The sequence below is a fragment of the Choristoneura fumiferana genome, chromosome 24 (assembly GCF_025370935.1).
Source record: "Choristoneura fumiferana chromosome 24, NRCan_CFum_1, whole genome shotgun sequence".
Taxonomy (NCBI): Eukaryota; Metazoa; Arthropoda; class Insecta; order Lepidoptera; family Tortricidae; genus Choristoneura; species Choristoneura fumiferana.
In genome coordinates, this window is record NC_133495.1 from 843,761 (window position 1) to 866,198 (window position 22,438).

Consider the following 22,438-nt stretch of genomic DNA (forward strand, 5'->3'; position numbering starts at 1 on the left):
TGTAGGATAACGCAGGGGTTTGAACACTTGCCAAGCCTTGGCAAGCGAGTAAAAGCACCATAATGGTACCACCACTTACCACTCAAAACGATCCCACTTCATATTTTTAAAGGCCTTCTCATTACCCTCCCATTGTCTACCTGGATACGTATCTAGTGGCATTATTTTTGATAGTCATAGTGTATTTATCTTTTTTTTTCCGCCGAAACTGTACATTTTTCAGAACTTCTTAAATGATCATGCAGAAGAACTCTATAGGTTAGGTTAGGTTTGTCTTATAACTGCTCTGAACAGGAAATGAATTCAGATAAGAAAAGAGATAAGACAAACAATCATCTCCACGTCAAGACGTCCACTATTGGACATGGCTTCCCCATGACGAACAATACATTATGACTCAACAATTATGCGACCCGATATGGACCCTTTACCCATTCCTTACGTATCCAATCACTTCTGCTATCCTGGTATCCTGATCCTACCCAGAACACGTCGGTGGGCAGTGTGCTGGATACGCACAAGTCCGACCAGAAGTTCCTCGCACTCACCGGCAAGCCCACTATCAGCGACGGCCTGCGGGCGTAACTCCTCGCGGCTATGCTATCCTGGTACTTTCGATGCGCTAGTTATTTATCGTAGCTTGAGTATTTAGTTCCGTAAGTAAGAATTGTTAGGAATGTATTCGCTAAACTGACCGAAAGGAACTAAGTTCATTTTGCGCGATCCCAATAGTTCATCGTTCTTTAGTTCACTAAGATCTGTAAATTGAAAACTGCTTGTACAGTCACCAGCATTAATATCTGCCACAGCGGACCGTGCAAAAATATCTGACACATCCTTCCGGCCCTAGAAATAGAGTCGTATCAGATATTTATGCACGCTTGTTGCGTCAGATATTGGTGCTGGTGACTGTACGATGAAAAGCCACTGACGGGGTCCGACCGACGATGCGGTGCGAACAGGACAACTACCGAAGCTTCTAGTTCTAGCACAACAAAACCTAAGTGCAAATGAAGGGAACAAGACAAGTTGTCATCTCTACTTCAGTTCATTTCCTACCTTTTCTTGCATAGACCGTAACGATTCCTAATGTCGCGAGTGATACCTGAACTAAAGGACTGAACTATTACAGTAAATTGAATGAACTAGATCGAATCGCTCACTTTACAGACCGAGTAGGAACAAGCTACTAACCAAACTAAGTTTTGGGCTATTTCCTCAACTGATGCACTTTGTGTTTTTCAATTTTCAAGCATTTTCTTCATTTTGCTGTTAGTTCACGTCGGCGACAGTTAACTGTATTTGTAACCTAACACAGTATTTTTGTAATTGTAGTCTGACCTTGTTATTCGTGTTCGGATGTTCGCTAGAGCGAAACAGACGCACTCTATCATTTTAGCGTTAGCGACGCGACGGAGACACAAATATAGTAGTAGTATCAGAATAATTTTGATCTATTAGATTAGAGTAACTGTTGTAAATAAGACTGGGACTGTGTAAGAGTTGTATTGTTTTAGTAACAATACAACTCTATAAGTTTAGTTAGACATTTCTTTTATATGTAGAACAGAGGCATTAGAGGTATTTTAACAAAGAGTGGCTTGCTCTGCAAAAAGTTGAACAAAATTAGAAAACTTGAAACCTCCCAAATTTGTCATTTCAAAGTCCAATATCTTAAAAAACGGCTCAAACGATATTAATAAAACTTAGCTAAAGAACCACCACGATTAAACTAGCTTTGATGCTACAGACAAGCACACACATAGCGGGTAAACTTAGAACACTCCTTTTTCCCATCGAGGGTTAAAAGAGATGATTTTCATTTACCCATTTTAATGAACTGTCTCTGTTTGAATATTTTTTCTAATTATTACTTCTATTTTTCAGGATGAACGCGACGTGAGCGTATTGGACGTGAACCCAGAGGCAAAGGCTATCTTAGACATGGCCGGTCGCACGCGGCACAGCGAGGGCATCCGCGAACCTCCGCCCTTATAATACAACTCGCCGCGTAGACAGTAAGTTGTGTACCTTTGACAACGTCTCTGTATGTAAAGACTCATAGACTACGACACTTATACGGTACACAGTGTATACACGCATGACACTCGCGTTCATTAAGGTGCGGCCACACGCAGTCGCTCGTCGCTCGTTTGCAGCGATAAATCCGGTGACGTGACCCCATTCTGAATGTGATTTTGAATTTCCCGCGACTCAAAAAAGTAGCGTCAAGTCGCCGCGTCGCGCAGCAGTGTCAAGATGGCTGCTTACAGGAATGACCTTGGCCTTGGAAGCTGATTTCTTAATCTCATTTAGCAGCAGTCGTGGCAGTGGTACAAATAAAAGAAATTGGAGTGAATGAAAAAAAAAACAGTGTTTTTGCCGAAATCGATGAGGTTTTTTTTCCAGCGATAAAGCTCAACATTTACATCTTTATCGCTATCATATGTCACGTGACCAGATTTGACGTTGGAAACGAGGGTCGAGCGACTTGCATGTAGCCGCGCCTTTATAGTGTTACTTAGTGTATATACTTATTGCTTAGTGTCGTAAATAAATAAATAGCTTAGCCCTTCGCTGGTTCGGCGTTATACACTGAGATTCTGAAATTTAGGGAGTAATTGGTGGAATTTTGTTAAATATACGGGGTGTTACAAAAATATCCGTAAAGCCGAAAGTGGAAATGGTCGCTTATAAAGAGTCCATTTACAGTATTTGAAAACCATAGTATCACTGTATACCGCAAATTTTATATTGTATTTTAAAACTCTTTTTTTATATATTTGTTTTTCATTATTTCAGCAAAATTAAAAAGTACACAGAATGTTTTATGTAATTTTTTATCTAATATCAGCGGAACGACAAAGAGTCTAAAATAGGTATATCCCTCTGTTATAATAATCTATGCTGACTTCGGTTGTTTAACATGTCAGCTTACTAGGGTTGACAATATTTTTCGCTGATTATTATAATTTACTATATTTTTACAGGTTATTTCATAATAAAGATTCAATTACATTTTTCTTATTAGTAGGATAAAGTTTTTGTGTTATTTTGTCAGATTGCCAATACGAGTGACACAATGTGCCAATTTCATTGATGATTCCCATTCTGAAAAGTAGAGTTGCGTTGAAGTTATTATAACACCCAATCAACGACGGGCTTTGCTTTAAAAATACTGTAAAATCTTAAGTGTGTCAAAAAAATACTTAAAACAAAGATTTGAAATTCGAGACCAAAAATTTTAACAACAAGTTTTTCTTTTAATAGCAACATTATCCGATTTCAAATGTGAATAAAATGTACGTGTAAACAATATAATATATATATCGAACAAAAAAATACACTAGCGCCGGACATATGTATGTTTATTTTTTTTTGTTGGTTAAATCAGAGGTGGTTTTTCGAAATTCATGTGCGGAATTACATTTGATATTTACCACGAGCTTTGCGGTGAAGGAAAACATCGTGAGGAAACCTGCACAAACCTGCGAAGCAATTCAATGTTGCGTGTGAAGTTCCCAATTCGCACTGGGCCCGCGTGGGAACTATGGCCCAAGCCCTCTTGTTCTGAGAGGAGGCCTGTGCCCAGCAGTGGGACGTTTATAGGCTGGGATGGTTAAATCAGAATAAAACAATTTGATACTTTATGTGTACTTTTTACTATAGCAAAAACACAGCAGCTTTAAAAATCTGTACAAATATTTGGTTTTGAATATCAAATCAGTATACAATCAACCAATTTCGTCATTTGGGTCAAACAAATATAATTATTTACTATGACAAGGTTCCATCGTGGCCCAAGGATCAAATTGGTAGGTACCTTGTTTTGATAAACTATTTATGTACAGACGTAGTGAATAATGTTTTGCCATCGCATTTTATCGGAAAAGCTCGTATTTTGTATTGCTTTTGCTAGCTTACTGCAGTTTACTGAAGCTTGAGACAGCAAGATATATACGAACAAAATACGATGGAAAGACATTGTTCAGTTAACTAGATCTATAAATCATTAGGTCATAGAGATATCGAAAAGTTTTCCGTATTCATGTTTTGATAATCGCTTGAAATTGTGTTACTTTTTTTAAATTGTATGTAAGTGGCTGGTCCCATTTTGTATCAATTTGTACGCACAATTTTATAATATGCAATTTTATAGTGTATGCTTCCTATAATAATCTCATATGTAAAGTACCTGAGTACTTTATAAAAGTGCTATAGTTGAATTATTATTGAGTTAATTTTGACAGTTGTCATCAGATGACAGTTGTAAAATGGATGTTATGATTTTTTCTGTCGTCAAACTTTTGCAAAATGATCTCTAGAATTTCAATCGTGAGGATTAGTTAATTTTTTAAGTCGCGTTTTTGATCTGTATAAATTTGAGATTTGATTAACAAAGAAGGTGGTAGGTAAATTATAGTAATAATTGGTTAATCTTTTTTTTTAATTTATTTCTATTGCTCTATTGTACTTAGCGTCCATGTCCTATATATTATTTGTGAAATAATTCTTCCCTTAAATCACTGTACACTTTATATATTTTTATTCGGCTCTGTTGCTTAAAAACATTATTTTTATCGAAGCTCCGGTGAAAAGGTGAAAATATATATTTTTGTATAATAGTAACAGTTTGAAACCATTTTCCATGCGTTTCAAAATCGTAAGTTTTTTATTTATTTACATATAACATGACTCTGGCGAAGAAAAATACATAAAAATATAAGATTCCATTACTTTGCGCATTTTAGCATAGCAGTGTATAATTCTCAAGTTAAAGGCTCTATGAAAGAGGAACGAAAAGTTGTTTTTTTATTTGTTTTTCTTTACATCTGAATAGATTATTTTGTTGGTTCATTTATCTGCAGCATGCTGAAGCTTCTTATTGAGAAGATTTTTTTTATGTTTCGTAAACACGGTGTCGCATATGTATAGTAGCGAGAAGATGAAAAAGCGATGGTTAAAAATTGAAATGTATTGTTGTTATTTGCGGTTACTTGGTTTTTACAAAAATGTTTTCAGTAAGACTTCATTTTAAGATTGTTTACCCCATTTCTTTTTGCTACAAAAACCGAAGCTATAATAATCTTTTTTGACTTTGGCACCATGGTAATTTATTTGTTGCATCTTCTAGTGTACTGTACTTATTGTAAATAAGTCGGCGATTTCGCGTATAAGAATATTATTATATCTATATTTAAGCTTTCAGTCTTATCTTTCCTTAAACATTATTAGTAAAACGTGATTGAGGTTTGTCTGTTTGTTTATTCCGCCTGTACCGATCGGCTGGATATTCGCATAAAGATACTTTTAGGGTTCCGTACCCAAAGGGTAAAAACGGGAGCCTATTACTAAGACTTCGCTGTCCGTCCGTCCGTCTGTCACCAGGCTGTATCTCATGAACGGTGATAGTTAGACAGTTGAAATTTTCAAAGATTACGTATAACTGTGGCTGCTATAACAATAAATACTAAAAACAGAATAAAATACTTAATTAAGAGGGGCTCCCATACAACAAACGTGATTTTTTTGCCCTTATTTGCTTTATATTAATAATGGCAACAGGTAGAAGATTGAAACGAATACGGAATATTTAGTTGTGTAACTCTTTAAAAATAAATAATAAAATTTATATTAAAGGGGGGCTCCCATACAACAAATATGATTTTTTGCCGTTTTTTGCTAAAGTCTAATATTGTATAAATAATGGTACAGAACGCTTCGTGCGCGAGTCCGAGTCACACTTGACCGGTTTTTCAATGTGATGTTAAATTACTGTATTCTTAATTAATAATTAATAATTATTAGTACCTACTCGAGTCTTTATTGCATAAAAATTTTTTTTTTTTAATTACCTTTTCATTTCGGTCAGTAGACTGAAGTTGTAGAGTCGCGATTTTTCGTTTTTTTGCAATCGGATAGATAGTGTAAGTAGTCCCTGTAGGCGCGAGTGCCCCTGCGGGCGAAAGCTAGTCGTGTGTAAATGTCAATTTATTATGTGTAAAGGCAATAAAAAGCTGCTTGTGCTAATGTAGGTGCCTTGAATTATTGTGAATACCGCTTTTTAAAAAGGTACTAATGTTTGGAAATACAATGTAAAAAACAAGCATTGAAAGTGAAGTGGCAATCTCAGAAATATAGCACACTATTTTGAAGTTTCAAGTAAGAATATTTATTTTGAAAAGTGTCAAATTGTTTTTTTTTCCACTTTCTATAAAGAAGTCGTTGTCCATAGCAAAAATTATGTTATATCCTCGGAAAAACTGTTATTCAAGAATTGTTTCCGAGGATTTGTCTGTTTTATGAAACATCTAGCTTTTTCTTCTTTAGTAGGTATAGGTTACTGCCAATACTAGTCACAAAAAAGTGAAATTTTATAAAAAGTGATGTGAATTGCCGAGGAACTTACAATTATAACGATGTTATTTTAACGTTATCCCAGATTTTAAGTAGCATTAACCTTTAACTGAATCGCTACTCGCTAGTCACATAGTTCAACTAGTTAAATTACATTTGTATGTATAGTCGGGGTAAGAAAAGGTTCGTCACTTTTCAACTCTATTTCAATTACGTTAAGGTCCAAAAGTGACGAACCTTTTCTTACCCAGACTATACCACCATGTCAAGTGCCAATGGAATAGATATTTATCATAGCGTATTTACGGATTTTAAATAATCGCACATCTTCGACACAATATCACGTTCCTCTCACAAAGAATTTCACCCTCTTTGGTGTTACATAACAATAAATAATTAAGTTTGTGCCTACTTAGAAGCGTAGAGTGAAATTTTCCGGACTGACAAAAAGTTTATTACCGACTTTAGGAAAAGGAGGTGATCCTCAATACTGCAAAACTCTTTTTGTTTACTGATTCGGAAATTTCTGTTTTTATTGAAAGGGATACTTACAGATTTCAATTGAATTAATTTAATTTGAATTTTTATGAAAAAAACGCTCATATTTATCAACAGGCATGTTTTGGAGGAACAGAAAAGTCTTAGATTCTGGCGTGGGTATCAAAGTAGGAAGCACCTAACAACGCAGTCAAAAATAGGGCAGAGCTTGATAACGTTACTGACTCGCATACGGTATTTTTAACGATGCGGTTACTTTTCAACCAATTAAATTATTTATATTTTAACGTAAGCCCGTACACCGCTACTAGTAATTTACACTAAGCATTTTTAATTTCTTCAATATTTTTATTATCTGTGTCAAGAAAATGCCAAATGCCTTCGAAAGAAAATATCAGTCTCAAGAACGCGTTGGAACGTGAACATGCTAGTACGTAGATTACCTATTTTTTAATATATAAATGCGGTCATAAGTTGTACAAAATGTATTTATTTAATTTATTGTAATAATAAAGAGTATTCAAAACTTTTTTTCATTGTCTCTCACCTTACCCAAGTCACCGTGAGTTGCGAACTAGCGCGGTAATATTCCTGGTCGTCTCACATTTCAAATACAAGACTATTTCTCAAATTTCGAATGATGTTTCCAACATGAATTTAAATACCTCCCAGAATATAAATGAAAATCAGTCAATTATAATAATATCACAGCTTTATTTATGTTACAATTTAACTTACACATTATTTTCGCTTTCCAATAGACAGGTCCATGGGTTCGTCACAAAGCTCTTGAGTATTACCACATAGGCCCATGACCTGACAGCATTGGTCCGTAGTCTTATAATCAATTGCTTCATTCAGCAGTGTTTTACCACAATCAACCTTATCGCATAGGTCAGTCTTACCACAAGGGTCTGGTACACACTGGGTCTTATCACATGGGTCTATGGGTTTTGATAGGTTAGATTTGGGTTCGCTGGGATTGTGACGAAATACGCTTCCATATAGAGGGATAGGGGGATCCGCTGATTTGAAAGCGTCCGCGTTCTTTGTGGAGTTCTTTTGGTGCAATCTGGGGACGAGGAATTTCAGGATGAGGAATGGCAGAGGTAGGGGATGATGAGTTACTGGAATTTAGGAGGTTTACTGACGCCTGTAAAATAAGTCTAAGCTGATGGCTTGTAGATTTGTTGCAACTGGAAAATAAAAATATTATGTCGAATAATGTTTGTACAAGACGAATAAAGAATGAGTGACGAATACAGATTGAGACGAAATAAGGCCGAGGGTGCCTGCATTTTACATAACATCAACTGACAAAATTAATTCGCATCATTTTTTCAAGTGAGCGAATCAGATGGGTCCGGGCTAACTGACTGTGTTAGGTTATGACAGCCCGATTATATATTGTCACATAGCAGTTAACTTCTCAGATATAATTAATACTTTCTAATACTTACGCAAATAAACGTTATGCTATTTAAATTTGAGCCCACTCGTTATGGCAATTTACATTATGTGCATTAACATTATGGGTACCTATTCAGTTATGCGAATTTTGAGATGAATCGCTTTAAGGGCTAAAGACGCTAAGTAAGTCCTTGGTTTTATTTACTTAATTTTAGGTTTCAAAATTTATATGAGGTGCTTTATAGGAGCGTGCAGTCGCGAAATATCCATTATGGACTGGGAAGGGGGGGCCCAGAGAGTGCCGGATTCTCACTGGTTAAAAAAAACCCGGCTGCACGTAGTGCACGTCCCCAACTCCCTGGACCTTTTTATATACAAGGTGGCTCATTTAGATCGGTCAGTATGGGAAAGTCTGAAACTTAAGACACGAAGATCTGTTCTTAAGAACATGTCATCGATTTTAGTAACAAGAAAAACTGCATTCGAACATTAAAAAAGAATTTGTTCACAGTACGGGAATCGAACTAGGTCGTTTTGAAAAAAAAAACTTACATTATTTTTATTTGGATATCGATAGTGTAGGTCATAACTCATACGTAAGCAATGAATGTTACCATGAAACACGATATCTAGAATGAATTAAATGCATTGTTTCATATTCTTTAATAATGTAAGTATTATTTTTCAAAACGTCCGGATTCGATTCCCGAGCACAATTCAAGTTTCTTTTTTTTAATATAGGTATGTATGCAGTTTTACTTATTATAAAATCAATGGACCTAAGAACAAATCTTTGTAGGTATGTCTTATAGTTTGAGACTTTTCCATACTGACCGATCTAAATGAGCCACCCTGTATAGAGCCAGTTACTGACTTGTACTTGCGGCAGGCGGCCGCGCGGTGGCGCTCCAGATACCGCGCTTGGCTGAAGGCCTTGCCGCACTCCGCGCACCGCCACTGCCACGAGTGGTGCCCGCGCGTGCGCTGGTGCGCGCGCAGGTTCGAACTGGAACAACACACAGTTCAGGCTGCGTCTCCACCAGAGACATGCGAGGATGCATTGCGAATGTGTTTGTCATAGAGCAATAGGAACGCTTTATTTACCTATCCTCGCTCAGCGCAGCTCTAGTGGAAACAGCTCGTTCATTCCATTCGACACCACCGGTGGTGTCGTTTGGAACTGTTTCGTTCGATACCACCGACTATTAGTGATGTCCCTGTGATGTAGGCATGACTTCTACAGGTTTTGAACGGAAAAGCGATATCACAGTATAAAGTAGCTTGGACATAACTAGGGTTAGTCTCGAACGGAACAGTGATCCCAAACGACACCACCGGTGGTGACTGGTGTCGTTTTGGTGGTGTCGAATGGAATGAACGAAACAGCTCAGCGGAGGATGCAAAACAAGAGAAGTATGAGTGCGAGGAATGAGTTGCGAAGCACTTAGTCACTATTGCGGCCAGTGGTCTAAGCTGCCTCTACCTCACCGCTTACTTGCCACTGAATAGAAACAACAAGTAGAAAAGTCATAACTTTCAGTTTGTACCGAAATAAGCATTTGGAAAAGAAAATTATTTCATAAAGATAGTGAATAGGTAAGTAGGAAGGTGACTCAACGCTGATATTATGAGAATCCTAATTGGCATGTGAAACAGAACTTCCCGATGCACAGCGCGACGCAGCCCTACTAAAAAAAACTCAACAGACGAAAACTAGATAATTGGACCCAAGAATTTATTTGCGCTACCATGGAAAGCCCTTGAGAATTCGATGGTCCAATTTAACTGCTATGTCCAGGGTGGTCTTAGGCCATGCTGGGGCCCTGGGGCACACAAGAACTTGTGCCATTTTGGCAAAGAAAGTGAGTATTATATTTTATTCCCTTTTTTAGGGTTCCGGAGCCAAAATGGCAAAAACGGAACCCTTATAGTTTCGCCATGTCTGTCTGTCTGTCTGTCTCTCCGTCCGTCCGCGGCTTTGCTCTCAGGGACTATCAATGCTAGAAAGCTGCTATTTTGCACGGATATATATGTAAACTATGCCGACAAAATGAGTACAAAAAAATATTAAAAAAAAAATTCAAGTACCTCCCATAGACGTAAAGTGGGGGTGTTTTTTTTTTCTCATCCAACCCTATGGTGTGGGGTATTGTTGGATAGGTCTTTTAAAACCATTAGGGGTTTGCTAAGACGATTTTTCGATTCAGCTAGTGATTTGTTTGCGAAATATTCAACTATAAAGTGAAAATTTTCATTAAAATCGAGCGTCCCCCCCTCTAAAATCTAAACCGGTGGGTGGAAAAATTTGAAAAATTCGGGATGGTAGTAAGTATATCAAACTTTCAAGGAAAACTATAACGGTTAAGTTTGAGAGTTATTAGTAGTTTATGAGTAAATAGCAGCCTAAGGTATAAAATATACCTAAACTATGGAAGATTCCGTATAAAATACGAAATCCTTAGAAAAATATTACTTAATTTTTTCGTAATGGCTACGGAACCCTATTTTGGGCGTGTCCGACACGCTCTTGGCCGGTTTTTTAGTGTGTTTTTAGAATATCGGCCTATTGGGAGGCCCTTGGGCTGGGGGCCCTGGGCACGAGCCCTGTGTGCCCTTATGGTAAAGACGATATTGGCTCTGTTTGCCAAATTGTACATTGTCGAAAAATTTAAAAATATGCAAGAGTAACTGACCGGTCGGCGAAGGTGCGCGGGCAGTTGGCGTGGGGGCAGGGGAAGGGCCGCTCGCCGGTGTGCAGGCGCAGATGCCCCTTGAGCACCCACGGCCGGTCGAACCGCTTGCCGCAGTAGCCGCACGCGTGCCCGCCGCGCGCGCGACGCTCCGGCGCCGCTGCGTGACAGACCAACTACAGACCCAATTGCATAAAGCTGGGTATAGCCAGCGTTTCCGTAAGAGACGGGCGAGGATGCTGCGAGGTGGCGGCGTTGGGTAGATTGGCAGCCCGGGCGGTTTTGTATGTAAGTAGCTAGATACAAGAGTAGGTACAGTACTTTCATTGTAGCATGGTACGGGTGACAGCTGTCAATATCACAAGACTAGAGAGTCAAAGTGTCGAAACTTGAGTCAATAAAACTAATAATTTACAATATTAATCATTATCAATGTCATCATTAATCCGATTATTACGCTAATTTTGATGAGAATATTAGTGAAATTCTAGGTTGGAATATTATTTGACACTTATGTAAAGCTAAACGGAGTTTGCAATAATTTAGATCACTAAACGTTACGTTACACGCATATTACGTTTCTTCACTTAATTGTGCTTTGAATTTAATTAATTGATTATAAAAATCTGATAGCTTAAATTAATTTCGTATAACATAGTTCTTTATGCTCAAAAATTTTACGCCCGTCATATTCAAGCTACAACTGAAATATACTACCATATATTTAGACCGCAGCAACTTTTTTTGAGTAAAACGAAACGTGCATCAAGTGTCACTCGCACCATGCTAGAATGAAAGCACTGTAGTTATACATTAATATGTCTTTAAAGAGGGTGATTTTGTATGCCGTCTTTGGATGTACCGATTGAATTGTCGTTATCACCCCTTGATGCTTGGCACCCTGGGTGGACCGCCCCCTCCGCCACTGCAGGGCTACTACGAAACTCGAAACTCGAAGTTCGTATCGTTCCGTCCCTCTCAGTCTCCTATTAAATAATATAAGCGTCAGCGGGACGGTACGATACGAACTTCGATTTTCGAGTTTCGTAGTAACCCAGCTGTTGCGAAGAATGCGTTTATCGTGAAGCAATAGAAACGCATCATTGACCTATCCTCGCTCAGCACAGCGCTAGTGGAAACATCTGAGCGGAGCGAGTATAGGTAAAAATTAAGCGTTTCTATTGGCTCATAAAAACACATTCCTGGCAACACATCCTCGCACATTTCTGGTGGTCTTCTGAATGTGTAAAGTGCAACATATTATTGGCGTAGGTGGTTGATATCATTCTTCCACCATTTCATATCATAATATCCACCTATGCAGAACAAACGACCAAAACAAGCCATCGGACCTTGTGACTATGTAAGATTATGATCGCCCATACACAATGATACACCGGGAATCATACTGTGTCATATTTTGCGTCAGATCCGCCAGCGGTACCACGACGCTAAACAAGCATGGTTTCTATACGAAAAAAAATACGTTATTCTACGTCAAATTAAACAACCTAACTTAAAACAGTTGAAAAACCTTCGATATTATCATTTCCAAGTTTAATATCTCGAAAACGGATGCACGGATTTTAATTAAATATTGCTAAGAACCACCACAAGGAAACTCGTTTTCACGTAAAAAAAACACATCGAAATTGGCCTATCGACAGACAGGCATTGGCGTCAAACTTATAACACCCCTTTTTGCGGCGGGCATTAAAAACTAAAATTAAAATAATATTCTACGGGAAAAATATAGCCAAACAAAATATCTTTAACGTTATTTTCGCTAAACGGGCAGCTAGCAGGCATTATCAAAACTTTATCATTACGTCGTTACCTTTTTCTTTAAAGACCTCATTCTCTCTGCCGAAGAAAGGGTCTCTCTGGAAGGACTCCGTGCAGGACAGTAGCTCGTACTCCAACTTGCGGTCAGCACTGTACTTCATGAGGCTCTTTAGTTTCTCGGCGATCTTGTCGATCTCCGTGCCGCCCTTGTTCAGGCTCCTTCGAAAAATGAAGGGCAGTTTGGGTTTCAAGCGACAACTAAAATGAGAGTGAAGATGATCTTGAAACACTGCTGAGTCTGAGCTGAGTCTGAGCGGTATGAAATAAATGATTAGGTACATTAAAATGATAAAAGGTATCATTAAATGTCTCTACCCGTTACAACGTATAAAAATATATTCTTTGTATTGAAAAGTATATAAATATGCCCACTAACACGTTTCCTAGCCAACCGTCGCCGGCGCGTGTTATGTACTAATGTGCGTATTAGGTACATTCCTATTACGGTCATGGTATGATACGGTGTACCTAGAGGGTAGAGACTTTAAGTAATCATTTCTGATTCGATCCCGTAGGTAGAGAAACCCCGAAACTCTTTCCATAGCTCGCTATGTAGGGCTAGGTGGTATTACGAAGTGGAATTTGGTGTCTCCTTAGAATTGGCGCCTGGGCGTAAACAGCGAAGATTTAGCATTCGAAAAGACATCTTTATGGTTACACTAGCTTTTGCCCGCGGCTTCACCCGCGTGTAATTCGATTATCGCGCGCTGTTCCCTCAGGAACTGTGTTTTTCTGGCTTAAAAAGTAGCCTACCTATGTCACTCTCTAGCCCATAAACTATCTCTATGCCAAAAATCACGTCGATCCGTCGCTCCGTTTAAACGTCAAAGACGGACAAACATACAAACACACACTTTTTATGTCTCAGGCCTACTACGTCTACAGTTCTACCGAATTAGTGTAATTAGGAAAGATTGATACAAACACGACTGTCAGTGAGGCATCAATTATTCAATTAATTATCCCATTTAAACGTCATGCCATGCAATCATGGCAGTGTGCCACTCAAGAGAAAGATAAACAAGATGGTCGCGTTTGCGATGTACCTATTCCTATCATTGGATAAATAAATATGTATTAGATGTACTTAGTGAATTATGTTTTGTCATCGTATTTTGTCGGAAAACTTACTGAAATTTACTGAATCTAATTGAGAATGCAGATAAATTCGAACTTATCCGAAAAAATATAATGGAAAAACGTTATTCACTTAATCTGTACTAGTTGCAATGTGATCATCATCACATTTGACTGTTATTGAAAATACATCTTCTATTATTAATTATTAATATATGTATTAAATAAAAATGAGTCGTAAAATGCTAAGCGCAAAACTCGGGAACGACTGGTCCGATTTTGCTAATTCTTTTTTTGTTGTCTGTTATTGTCAGGAAATGGTTTTTATGGAAGAAAATACAGAAAAAATTCAACGGGGGCGAAGCCGGGGGCAACAACTAGTACATAGAATAAAATGACATATACCTAATCTTAAAAATCCGCGCTGGGTGCTTTACCGCTTGAACATTATAGAGCCAGTATTCGATTCGCAACCGCAATTTTATTGTTCATCTTGTCTATTTGCCTAAACAATATTGTTGTGTCTTTTGTTGTTAAGAAATGTATTTTCTTTCTTTCTTACATTTTTGCTTTCATACAGGCATACTTATCAGATGGAAACAAAACAGCTGTCAAATGTGGAAATAAAAATGTACCTCTATGCCAACGACACTCCCTTGTCCACTCATACCTTTACTTTGTATCTAGAATAAAATTAAAACAACAAAAACAGAACAGCACGAACTTTAAAAATCAAAACTTAATATATCTTTCACCATGTGTTGTACAGTCACCAGCATTAATATCTGCCACAGCGGAGCGTGCAAAAATATCTGACACGTCCTTCTGGCCCTAGAAATAGAGTCGTATCAGATATTTATGCACGCTTGTTGTGTCAGATATTGATGCTGGTGACTGTACCTAGGTTATTAACGGCTGCATCGATTTCAACGAAATTTGCTACGTGGGAGCTTTTGAGGGTGGACTATCTATATACTTTAGTCTTATCCCTGAGAATTTAAAATTTAATTTTTGACTTTAAATTTTAACTAAATAATATAGAGTAACGAAATGGCTATATGATGGAGAGTCAGAAGAATGACAAGGCCATATGAATAGGAGAAAAATACACGACTCTACTTGTGAGCGCTTTAGCGCGGATTTTATTAAATCTGAGAACTGTGTTTCGCTAATTTAATGTTGACTCTACCTAAATAACATTTAAGGTTACGTACAGTCTTTATAATTAGGTAAGTACGACAATTGCACAGCGAAAATGTTCAGCTAAATGAAACATCTCAACGCGAAAACTTTGTTCCTGAACGGTTAGCATGAGTTGCTGCGACTCACTATGTTTTTTTAATACATTGCGTAGGTGGATAACATCAACCTAAATCTAAAAATGTAATGTCAACCTATGCACATAACATGCTACTGACTAAATATAATGCAATGAATATACGCTACGATAACAAACTCGACGTCTATGTACTTCGTACTGAAAATCTAGTTTGACTTACCTAAGAGACTCGCGGCTTTGTATCTCTTGTACGAGTGGCGCCAAAGGCATTTTGAATTTCCTATTCGCGAGAACTTTCTGTTCTGAAACTTGTTGCGTTTCGTTATCGCTCACTTTTTTCGTAACACGAGTTTTCTCAACAAACATTTTGCGTTCAGTTCGCGCTTCGTTCGAACGTAAATTATAGGTCGTACGTTCTTCGTGCTTTCTGCAGTTCTTTCTTGATAATTCTGATAAATTCGAGCCCTTCTCGCTTTCAGACGCGTATTCGTATGTTTCTGTGTCGATGAAGTGCTGTAAAAACTGACTTTTCTTTAGTAGTTGGAGGTAGAAACGCGTGCATATAGGTACTTTGTCGTGGTACAGCGTTTCGTTCGCCTTTAAAACGTTTTTTTGCCTTTTTGACATTATTTTTGGTAAGCGTCCCGGTTTTATTTCAGCTGAAAAACAATTACTTCAATAGAAACACATAAACAAATAAAATTCGTATATTTTCTCGTTTAGAATCTTTACCATCTTTCTAGTTGCGAAAGTCGTGGACTTACTGATGGTGTAGTTTCTAGCCGATGATGATGATATGCGATAAAAAACAAGTTATCATAAACTTAAGCTGCTTCTTTATTGTTTATCTTTCGTTTATTTCTTACCTCTAAAACGGCTCGAAGTTACCTGTCGCTCATTCATTACAGAGTTTTCCCATAATATTTTCTTTCCTACTTTTCCGATAAAAAAATAACAGCCAAAATGGTAGAGCCGCATTATCAAGATTCAATAATTAAAATAAGTGGTACATTGTATCCTAGTCCTGGTTTCAATAAATACGAAGTGAACTAGAACGGCCTGATTGCCCAGAAGTCGAGGCAGTCTCGCTGTGAAATACTAGCCGAAATAGTGTTGAAACTTGCCGAAAGGCCCTCACGATATACACGTATGCCATATAAAGTACCTTTACATAAAGTGGGAATAATAATTTCAAAATAATATTTGGGAATTTCAAGTGGAAGATGTTTTTGGTACGTTCGAGATCAGCGTACAATACTTAAGCGACTTATTTATCAAAAACACTGATGTTCTTTGAATTGACAGAATAATTTCATGAAAATACTGAACACAAAATTCGACTTACTTTCAGGGGAAAAACTACCCGCTTCGTGTATGAAAGTATCATTTAGAGGCCGCACAGACCTCAAGAAACACCTAGGCATTATATAAATCACCAAATTACCATCAAACAACCCAGATATTACATGAAAACTTATTTCAAAGTGCATAAACAACAGTAACACTTGTAGGGCACTTGCTGAGAAGGACATGCGACAGAACGAAACAAATGCGATTTTATTTTGAGAATTCCAAATTCAAATCCGTCGCGGCCAGTGCGGCGCAGACAGCCTGTTTCTTTTTAATCTTGTTTACAGAGCTCGCTTCTGTGTGACATATAGGACTCCTTCGTTCGGAAAAGCTTTCGTATGAAAAGCGTTGATAATTAGATAGCGCGCGCGCGAGCGGCGGGCGCGGCGCGCGGGGAGTCGCGAGGGCGAATCGATTATTCGGCGCGGAGAACTCGAGCCGTCAGTACGCGCTGCGTTTAAATTTAGATTTGCCGCCCGAAACGATCGCGACGCCGGGAGATGTTAAGTGCGCTAGTATTTTACGCCGCATCCCGTGCCGAGTGTAATAAAATTGTTTGTGCCTAGTGTTTGCGACGTGAGCGTGAACGCATGAGGTGACGGCGCCCAGGAATGAGATAGGAAGCGGAATGGGCAATTCCTGCAGCTCGGGACAAGCCCACAAGGACAAGGACAATCAGTCCCAGCATTCAGAAGAGTAAGTACCGCGCGCCGCGAAGGCCGCTCGACAATACTGCCATTAGTTGAATGGACGTGAAAACAACGTCAGACGTGCTTTATTTGTGTATAGGAATACTATTATATTGTTGTACGAGATAAGCGCTCCGAGACGGTTGTCACATCGTAAATAAATCAATAAGTTGACAGCGCCGCTCCTAACAGGTTATCTGGAAGAGAAATTTGCGAACGAGTGGAAACTTTTACAAACTGTCAATAATATTGACATGATTTTATTTACCCTAGTGGATGTTGATAAAAAAAAACTTATTTACTAACAAAGTCCACCTATGCATACCTATCCTTATTATATTATAAATGATTGTAAATTATTATGTTTGTTGCATAGACTATCCAAGCTATCGTAAAGTCGCGGGTGAGCAATTTAATTGTTTATAATTCATTATAAATTTTCGTTTTATATTTTATTATTGGGAACTAATAACCTGTGGCAACTTTGTTGGTCAATGTTAGATGTAATTGATTATAATGTAAGCTTTATTGTACCGTTTGTGCCCAAATACATAAATAAATAAATAAATGCGAAAGTACCTCTGTCGGTCTGTCTGTCTATTACTTTTTCACCCAAACCATACAACCAATAATAGAAAAATGAAATTGACAAGTTTTGGACCACATTGCCCAAAAATGAAAATACCTCGAAGGTGTTCCTTGCATTCCTTTCTACCTACTAGAAAAAAACATGTATTGTATTCAAAATTGTCGAGTAATACTTTTAAAGTTACTTCCAAGTCCACTCTTGACAGAGCAGTCGTGGGTTGAGAATCAGGAGCCTTCATGAAGTTTTTCTTGGAAAAATTGTGTGGTCGTTTCCCTTACCTTCCACTTCCACGCCGTAGAGCTTAGGCCTACGCACTGGAATCACAATCATCTGTCACACGGTGTGGGATGAGGGCCGAAAGAGATGGTGAATGCGATAGCGAGTGCCCGAGCGTTCGACAATTTCATCCACTGGAGTTCAGTTTTTTTACATACGAGTATAATCTAACCAACAAAAAGTTGGAATACCCCCGACTTTGTCACTTCAAAGTTCAATATCTCAAAAACGGCTGAACCGATTTTAATAAAACATGTCTAAGAACCATCGCTATAAAACTTGCTTCCAAATAAAAAAAATCGCATTCAAATCGGTCCACTCGTTTAAGAGCTACTGTGCCACAAACTTATAACACTCTCACATAGCGGTCAAACTTATAACACTCTTTTTGCGTCAGGGGTTAAAAAACTTACCGTGATTGGCCCCTATGTAAAGTGCATATATATATGAGGCCGTAATTGCCAACAAGCGCTGCTGTCCACTCTCGCATTAAGCACGTACCTTAGTTATCTTTTACGGCACCCATGGGAAATGAGTCTATCCTACTCTAAAAGCGGGCGCAGCGCACGGGCACTAAAATAGAGCACGGCACATGCTTAATAGCACTGCTACTTGATTTTTAAGTTCTTGGAGTCCTCAGAGAGAGTTTCTTAAGGTTCTTAGAGTATTATAATTCTTAGAATAAAGATGAGCTCTGATTGAGTTCGAAACCCAATTTTCATTTCCCTCGGCACTTCCTGCCACGTATAGTGAAGTGGAATCAACTTCCGTCAGCAGTTTCCGGACAACTATGACATCGGGGCTTTCAAGAAAAGGGCTTATACTTCCTTCAAAGGCCGGCAACGGACCAATGACTCTCCATGAATAGTTGGTACTCAGGAGCAGTGGTGATAATTTCCCATCAGATGATCCGCTTGCTCGTTTGGCTCCCTCTCATGATTAAAAAGAAACACTTCAGTGTAGTGTGGTGGTGGTGATAATTGGGTGTGTGTGATTTGTGTCTGTTCTTACATTGTGGAGGTGGAGGAACACACATTTTTTGTATAAACGTAGCTATCACGAGGTCGTGGGTTAAGCAAATTATTTTAGTTCATTCTTAGAGTCGTTGGACATTTGACTTCTAGTAACCTTCTAGTCTGTCCTATTCTAAAAACGGGTACCGCACGGGCGGTACAATACAAAGTTTAGAATATGAGCAAGTTGTGATTAAACACTCATTAGGTACAGCACAAAAAGTGAATAAGTGGTTGTAGTGTTCAGAATGATCTACCAGTACGAGTACACTCTCTTTATAACTTGGCAGTAGAATCATATTCAACGCCAACTGCCCTTGATCAAGGTAGAGCCAGATTGTCTACACTTAGGGATGTAACGGATGTGGTTTTATCGGAACCGAAAGCGGAACCGGATGTTTTCAATTTAGTTTATCGGAACCAGAAACGGAATCGGAACCGGAACCGGAACCAGAGCCTGAGTGATAGGTGGATGAGATGTTAGTGTAGCCAAGCGGGGCGCTGAGCGAATGACAGTATAAACCTGTTTGTTTTTGATGTACCTACGCCGTTCAAGTTCGGCCGCCGCAATAAGCATTGACATCCGATATAACTTCTGTGTCAAAAGTAACGGAACTGGAACCGAACCGGATGTGTAAAACCAAACGGAAGTTCCGACTTAACGGAAACGGAATCGGAGCTCCGTAAGATCCCTGGTCTACACCGCTTCCGCCTTCCAAAAGGCGCCATCATCATTCACACTATAAACTGGAAAATGGCATCCCTTGCCATCTGGCGCCTTGTGACCGCTCTTACTCTACTTCACGACCGGTGCTAGTTAGAACATAGTAGGAATATCCATTAGCTTCTGTGTGATGATACGTAATTAGACATTTAGATTCCAAGTGCCAAATATAACAAATGTGAATATGAACAGCGTCATTGTTCCACAATCGTGCTTTAGATGAAAATGACATACATAGCCTTGAAAATGATGACTCTACATTAGGACTGGAACACGAAAATTCAAGCCTAAAACTAAACGTACTTACTAGTTTTATTTTTAAACAGTTAAGCTTTAGTTCGTTCGAAGTCAGTCAAAATCTAAATATCTTTATTCAATTTAGTCTATGTCAAAAAAATTACTACCGATTCGGAAATCCTCTGACCTCAATATATAAAAAATCTACACACACATATAATTGCTTAATTTAGTGTAAAACTGCGACTCAATTGAAAAGTAGCACATTATGTTCGTATACCTCCCCTACTCGTATATAAGTTCATTCGTGTAACACTTAGAACTCGAATTTTTCATACATACAATGTCCGCTGCGACCGGAGATTAATCCCGGAGCCTCAAGCATCGTAGCCAGGTTCACTAGGTACTTGGCTATCGTTTGTCTAAAACTACCCCTAGCGTCGAAAAGCCTACAGCGTAACCAACTTATAAAAGTTGGATATCCCTCGTCATTGTCATTTCAAAGCTCAATATCTCTAAAAACCAATTATCATCAAACATATAAGAACCATCGCAAGACAACTCGCTTCCTCGTCAAAAAATCGCATTTTGCATCGAATTGGGTCCATCCGTTTGAGAGCTATAATGCCACAGACAAACAGACGTTTTCGTCAAACTTATAACACCCCTTCTTTTGCGTCGGGAGTTAAAATCCTCTATTTCCTACATTTTCATCAGAGTTGTAGCACTTCCTATCTCAGCAACGATCTCGAATTTGAAGGGCTCTAAAATCGGCCTCTAGTACCTACTGAGGGTTTCTGGGACGATTGATATCTAGATCCTAGTTAGGGCTTGCTCTTACCAGCTTGGATTCAGGTCAAGTATTCGGTTTTAGGTTCCTAGTTGATGAGCATAGCCATTCACTGCTGGCTGACTTGGATCTCAAAGAATTTATCGAATTAAGTAAGCTTTACTGTGCGGGGATGTCCAGTCCATATCAGTAAATTAAATCTTTGACGACCGGATGGCCAAGTGGTTAGAGAACCTGACTACGTAGCTTGAGGTTCCGGGCTCGATTCTCGGCCGGGGCAGATATTTGTATGAATATAATACGAATGTTTGTTCTCGGGTCTTGGATGTTCAATATGTATTTAAGTATGTATTTGTCTATATAAGTAGGTATGTTTATCCGTTGCCTAGTATCCATAGTACAAGCTTTGCTTAGTTTGGGACTAGGTCAAGTGGTGTGAAGTGTCCCTTGATATTTATTTATTTATTTATATTGCTACCTCACCCCTGTCTTAAATAGATAAACTCAAACTCAAAACATTTATTTGTGTTGTTACGAAATATAGAATTAGGACAGTGCAAAACACATAATTAACTTCATCATCGTCATCTTATCAGCCATAGGACTCCTATTAGGACCCAAATACCCCCTATAGACCTCCAGCTTCTTCAGTTGGAAGCGGCCTGCATCATCGCACCTGCGGCTTTAACCAAGTCATCCATTCATCTTGTTATATTAGTGGATGTGTTACGTTACGCTTGCCGATCCGCCGGTCTCCATTCAAGACTTTTTCGGCCCCAATGGCCATCTGTAATTAACTTACTACCTATAAAGTAAATACTTTCCATCAGATGAACATCACCAAAAAAAGTTCAAATTCGTGATATGTTCCTGCATTTCAGGAAACGAAATCCAGCGATAACTACGACTGTTCTTTTCGTATTTCAAACACAACACTTTCACTATTTTCGGATGATTTTTCGAGCGCTCGATCTAAATAAGCGAACTCCGGGGCGGTTACGCTGACGTGAAATTATATCCGCCTTTTGTCTAGGGGGTCAAGTGTTGCCAACCACCCTGCTTTATATGTATCATCAGATAAATGTTGTAGCCGGAGATAGTCACATTAACTTAGCCGGGCTACGTTTATTCTATGTATGTATGAGATTAGGTACAGATCCTTTAGCGACCATGTTGTATAAACACAAGACAGTTGTTCAGTTTAATAACTTAATTACAACGTCAGCAAACGCTTAAAGGTTTCCTTTTAAAGGCGCCAGCATGCAAGAATGCTTCGTATCTTGTGATTTTTTTTAAATTATTATTTACAGCTGCTCAGAACATCAGTGCTAACCTTTAAAAAGTTGTTTTAAATAAACAAAATGTCTTTTTCAAACTCATAAGATCCCTCTTTTTACGTTGAATAATATTTTTTCACCCAGGACACTAGTGACATTACCCAATTGACTTTTGGTATGAGACATCCAATCCAATATCCTATCGTTGCTTATGCATTTTACGTCAAATATGTGAAGGTGACGAACGCGAAGAAATCGTCAGCCTCGTTTAATTCCATCCAAATAAATGCCGTACTGTAGAACGGCTTGCTCCACCGCAACGTTCTGAAATATTCAG

The 22,438-nt window shown here is 38.5% G+C and overlaps 3 protein-coding genes across 8 annotated transcripts in view; 2 read left to right on the forward strand and 1 right to left on the reverse strand.

The window, feature by feature from the left end:
- LOC141441405 (MTOR-associated protein MEAK7) overlaps nt 1-7,386 on the forward strand; it is a 29,701-nt gene extending 22,315 nt beyond the window's left edge. For all 4 annotated transcript variants that reach the window (XM_074106120.1, XM_074106123.1, XM_074106122.1 and 1 more), the window contains exon 10: nt 1,888-7,386. In XM_074106120.1, coding sequence (XP_073962221.1) covers nt 1,888-1,998 — 111 coding nt within the window. In that variant the 3' untranslated portion in view covers nt 1,999-7,386. The remainder of the gene's footprint in view (nt 1-1,887) is intronic.
- A 196-nt stretch (nt 7,387-7,582) lies between these two features.
- Nucleotides 7,583-16,655, reverse strand: LOC141441796 (uncharacterized). 2 transcript variants are annotated; one of them, XM_074106661.1, is made up of 6 exons: nt 16,502-16,655; nt 15,377-15,815; nt 12,793-12,959; nt 10,959-11,115; nt 9,140-9,271; nt 7,583-7,927 (listed from the first exon to the last, which is right to left on the reverse strand). In XM_074106661.1, exons 1-6 carry the CDS (start codon nt 16,644-16,646, stop codon nt 7,597-7,599), a joined length of 1,371 nt encoding a protein of 456 aa, XP_073962762.1. In that variant the 5' UTR covers nt 16,647-16,655; the 3' UTR covers nt 7,583-7,596. The 2 variants fall into 2 exon arrangements, with proteins under 2 accessions (XP_073962762.1, XP_073962761.1); XM_074106660.1 differs by having other exon boundaries at nt 12,793-12,998.
- Nucleotides 16,656-16,934: 279 nt separating this feature from the next.
- LOC141441798 (uncharacterized) overlaps nt 16,935-22,438 on the forward strand; it is a 51,650-nt gene continuing 46,146 nt past the window's right edge. For both annotated transcript variants that reach the window (XM_074106665.1, XM_074106666.1), the window contains exon 1: nt 16,935-17,202. In XM_074106665.1, the coding sequence (XP_073962766.1) occupies nt 17,135-17,202 (68 nt within the window). In that variant the 5' untranslated portion in view covers nt 16,935-17,134. The remainder of the gene's footprint in view (nt 17,203-22,438) is intronic.

Coding starts and splice junctions, on each gene's coding strand:
- LOC141441796 (XM_074106660.1), bottom strand. CDS start 16,646: ATGCACTTTGAAATAAGTTTTCATGTAATATCTGGGTTGTTTGATGGT. Junction 15,816..16,501: donor GGGTAGTTTTTCCCCTGAAA/GTAAGTCGAATT, acceptor ATTGTTTTTCAG/CTGAAATAAAACCGGGACGC. Junction 9,272..10,958: donor CCGCGCACCTTCGCCGACCG/GTCAGTTACTCT, acceptor GTGTTGTTCCAG/TTCGAACCTGCGCGCGCACC.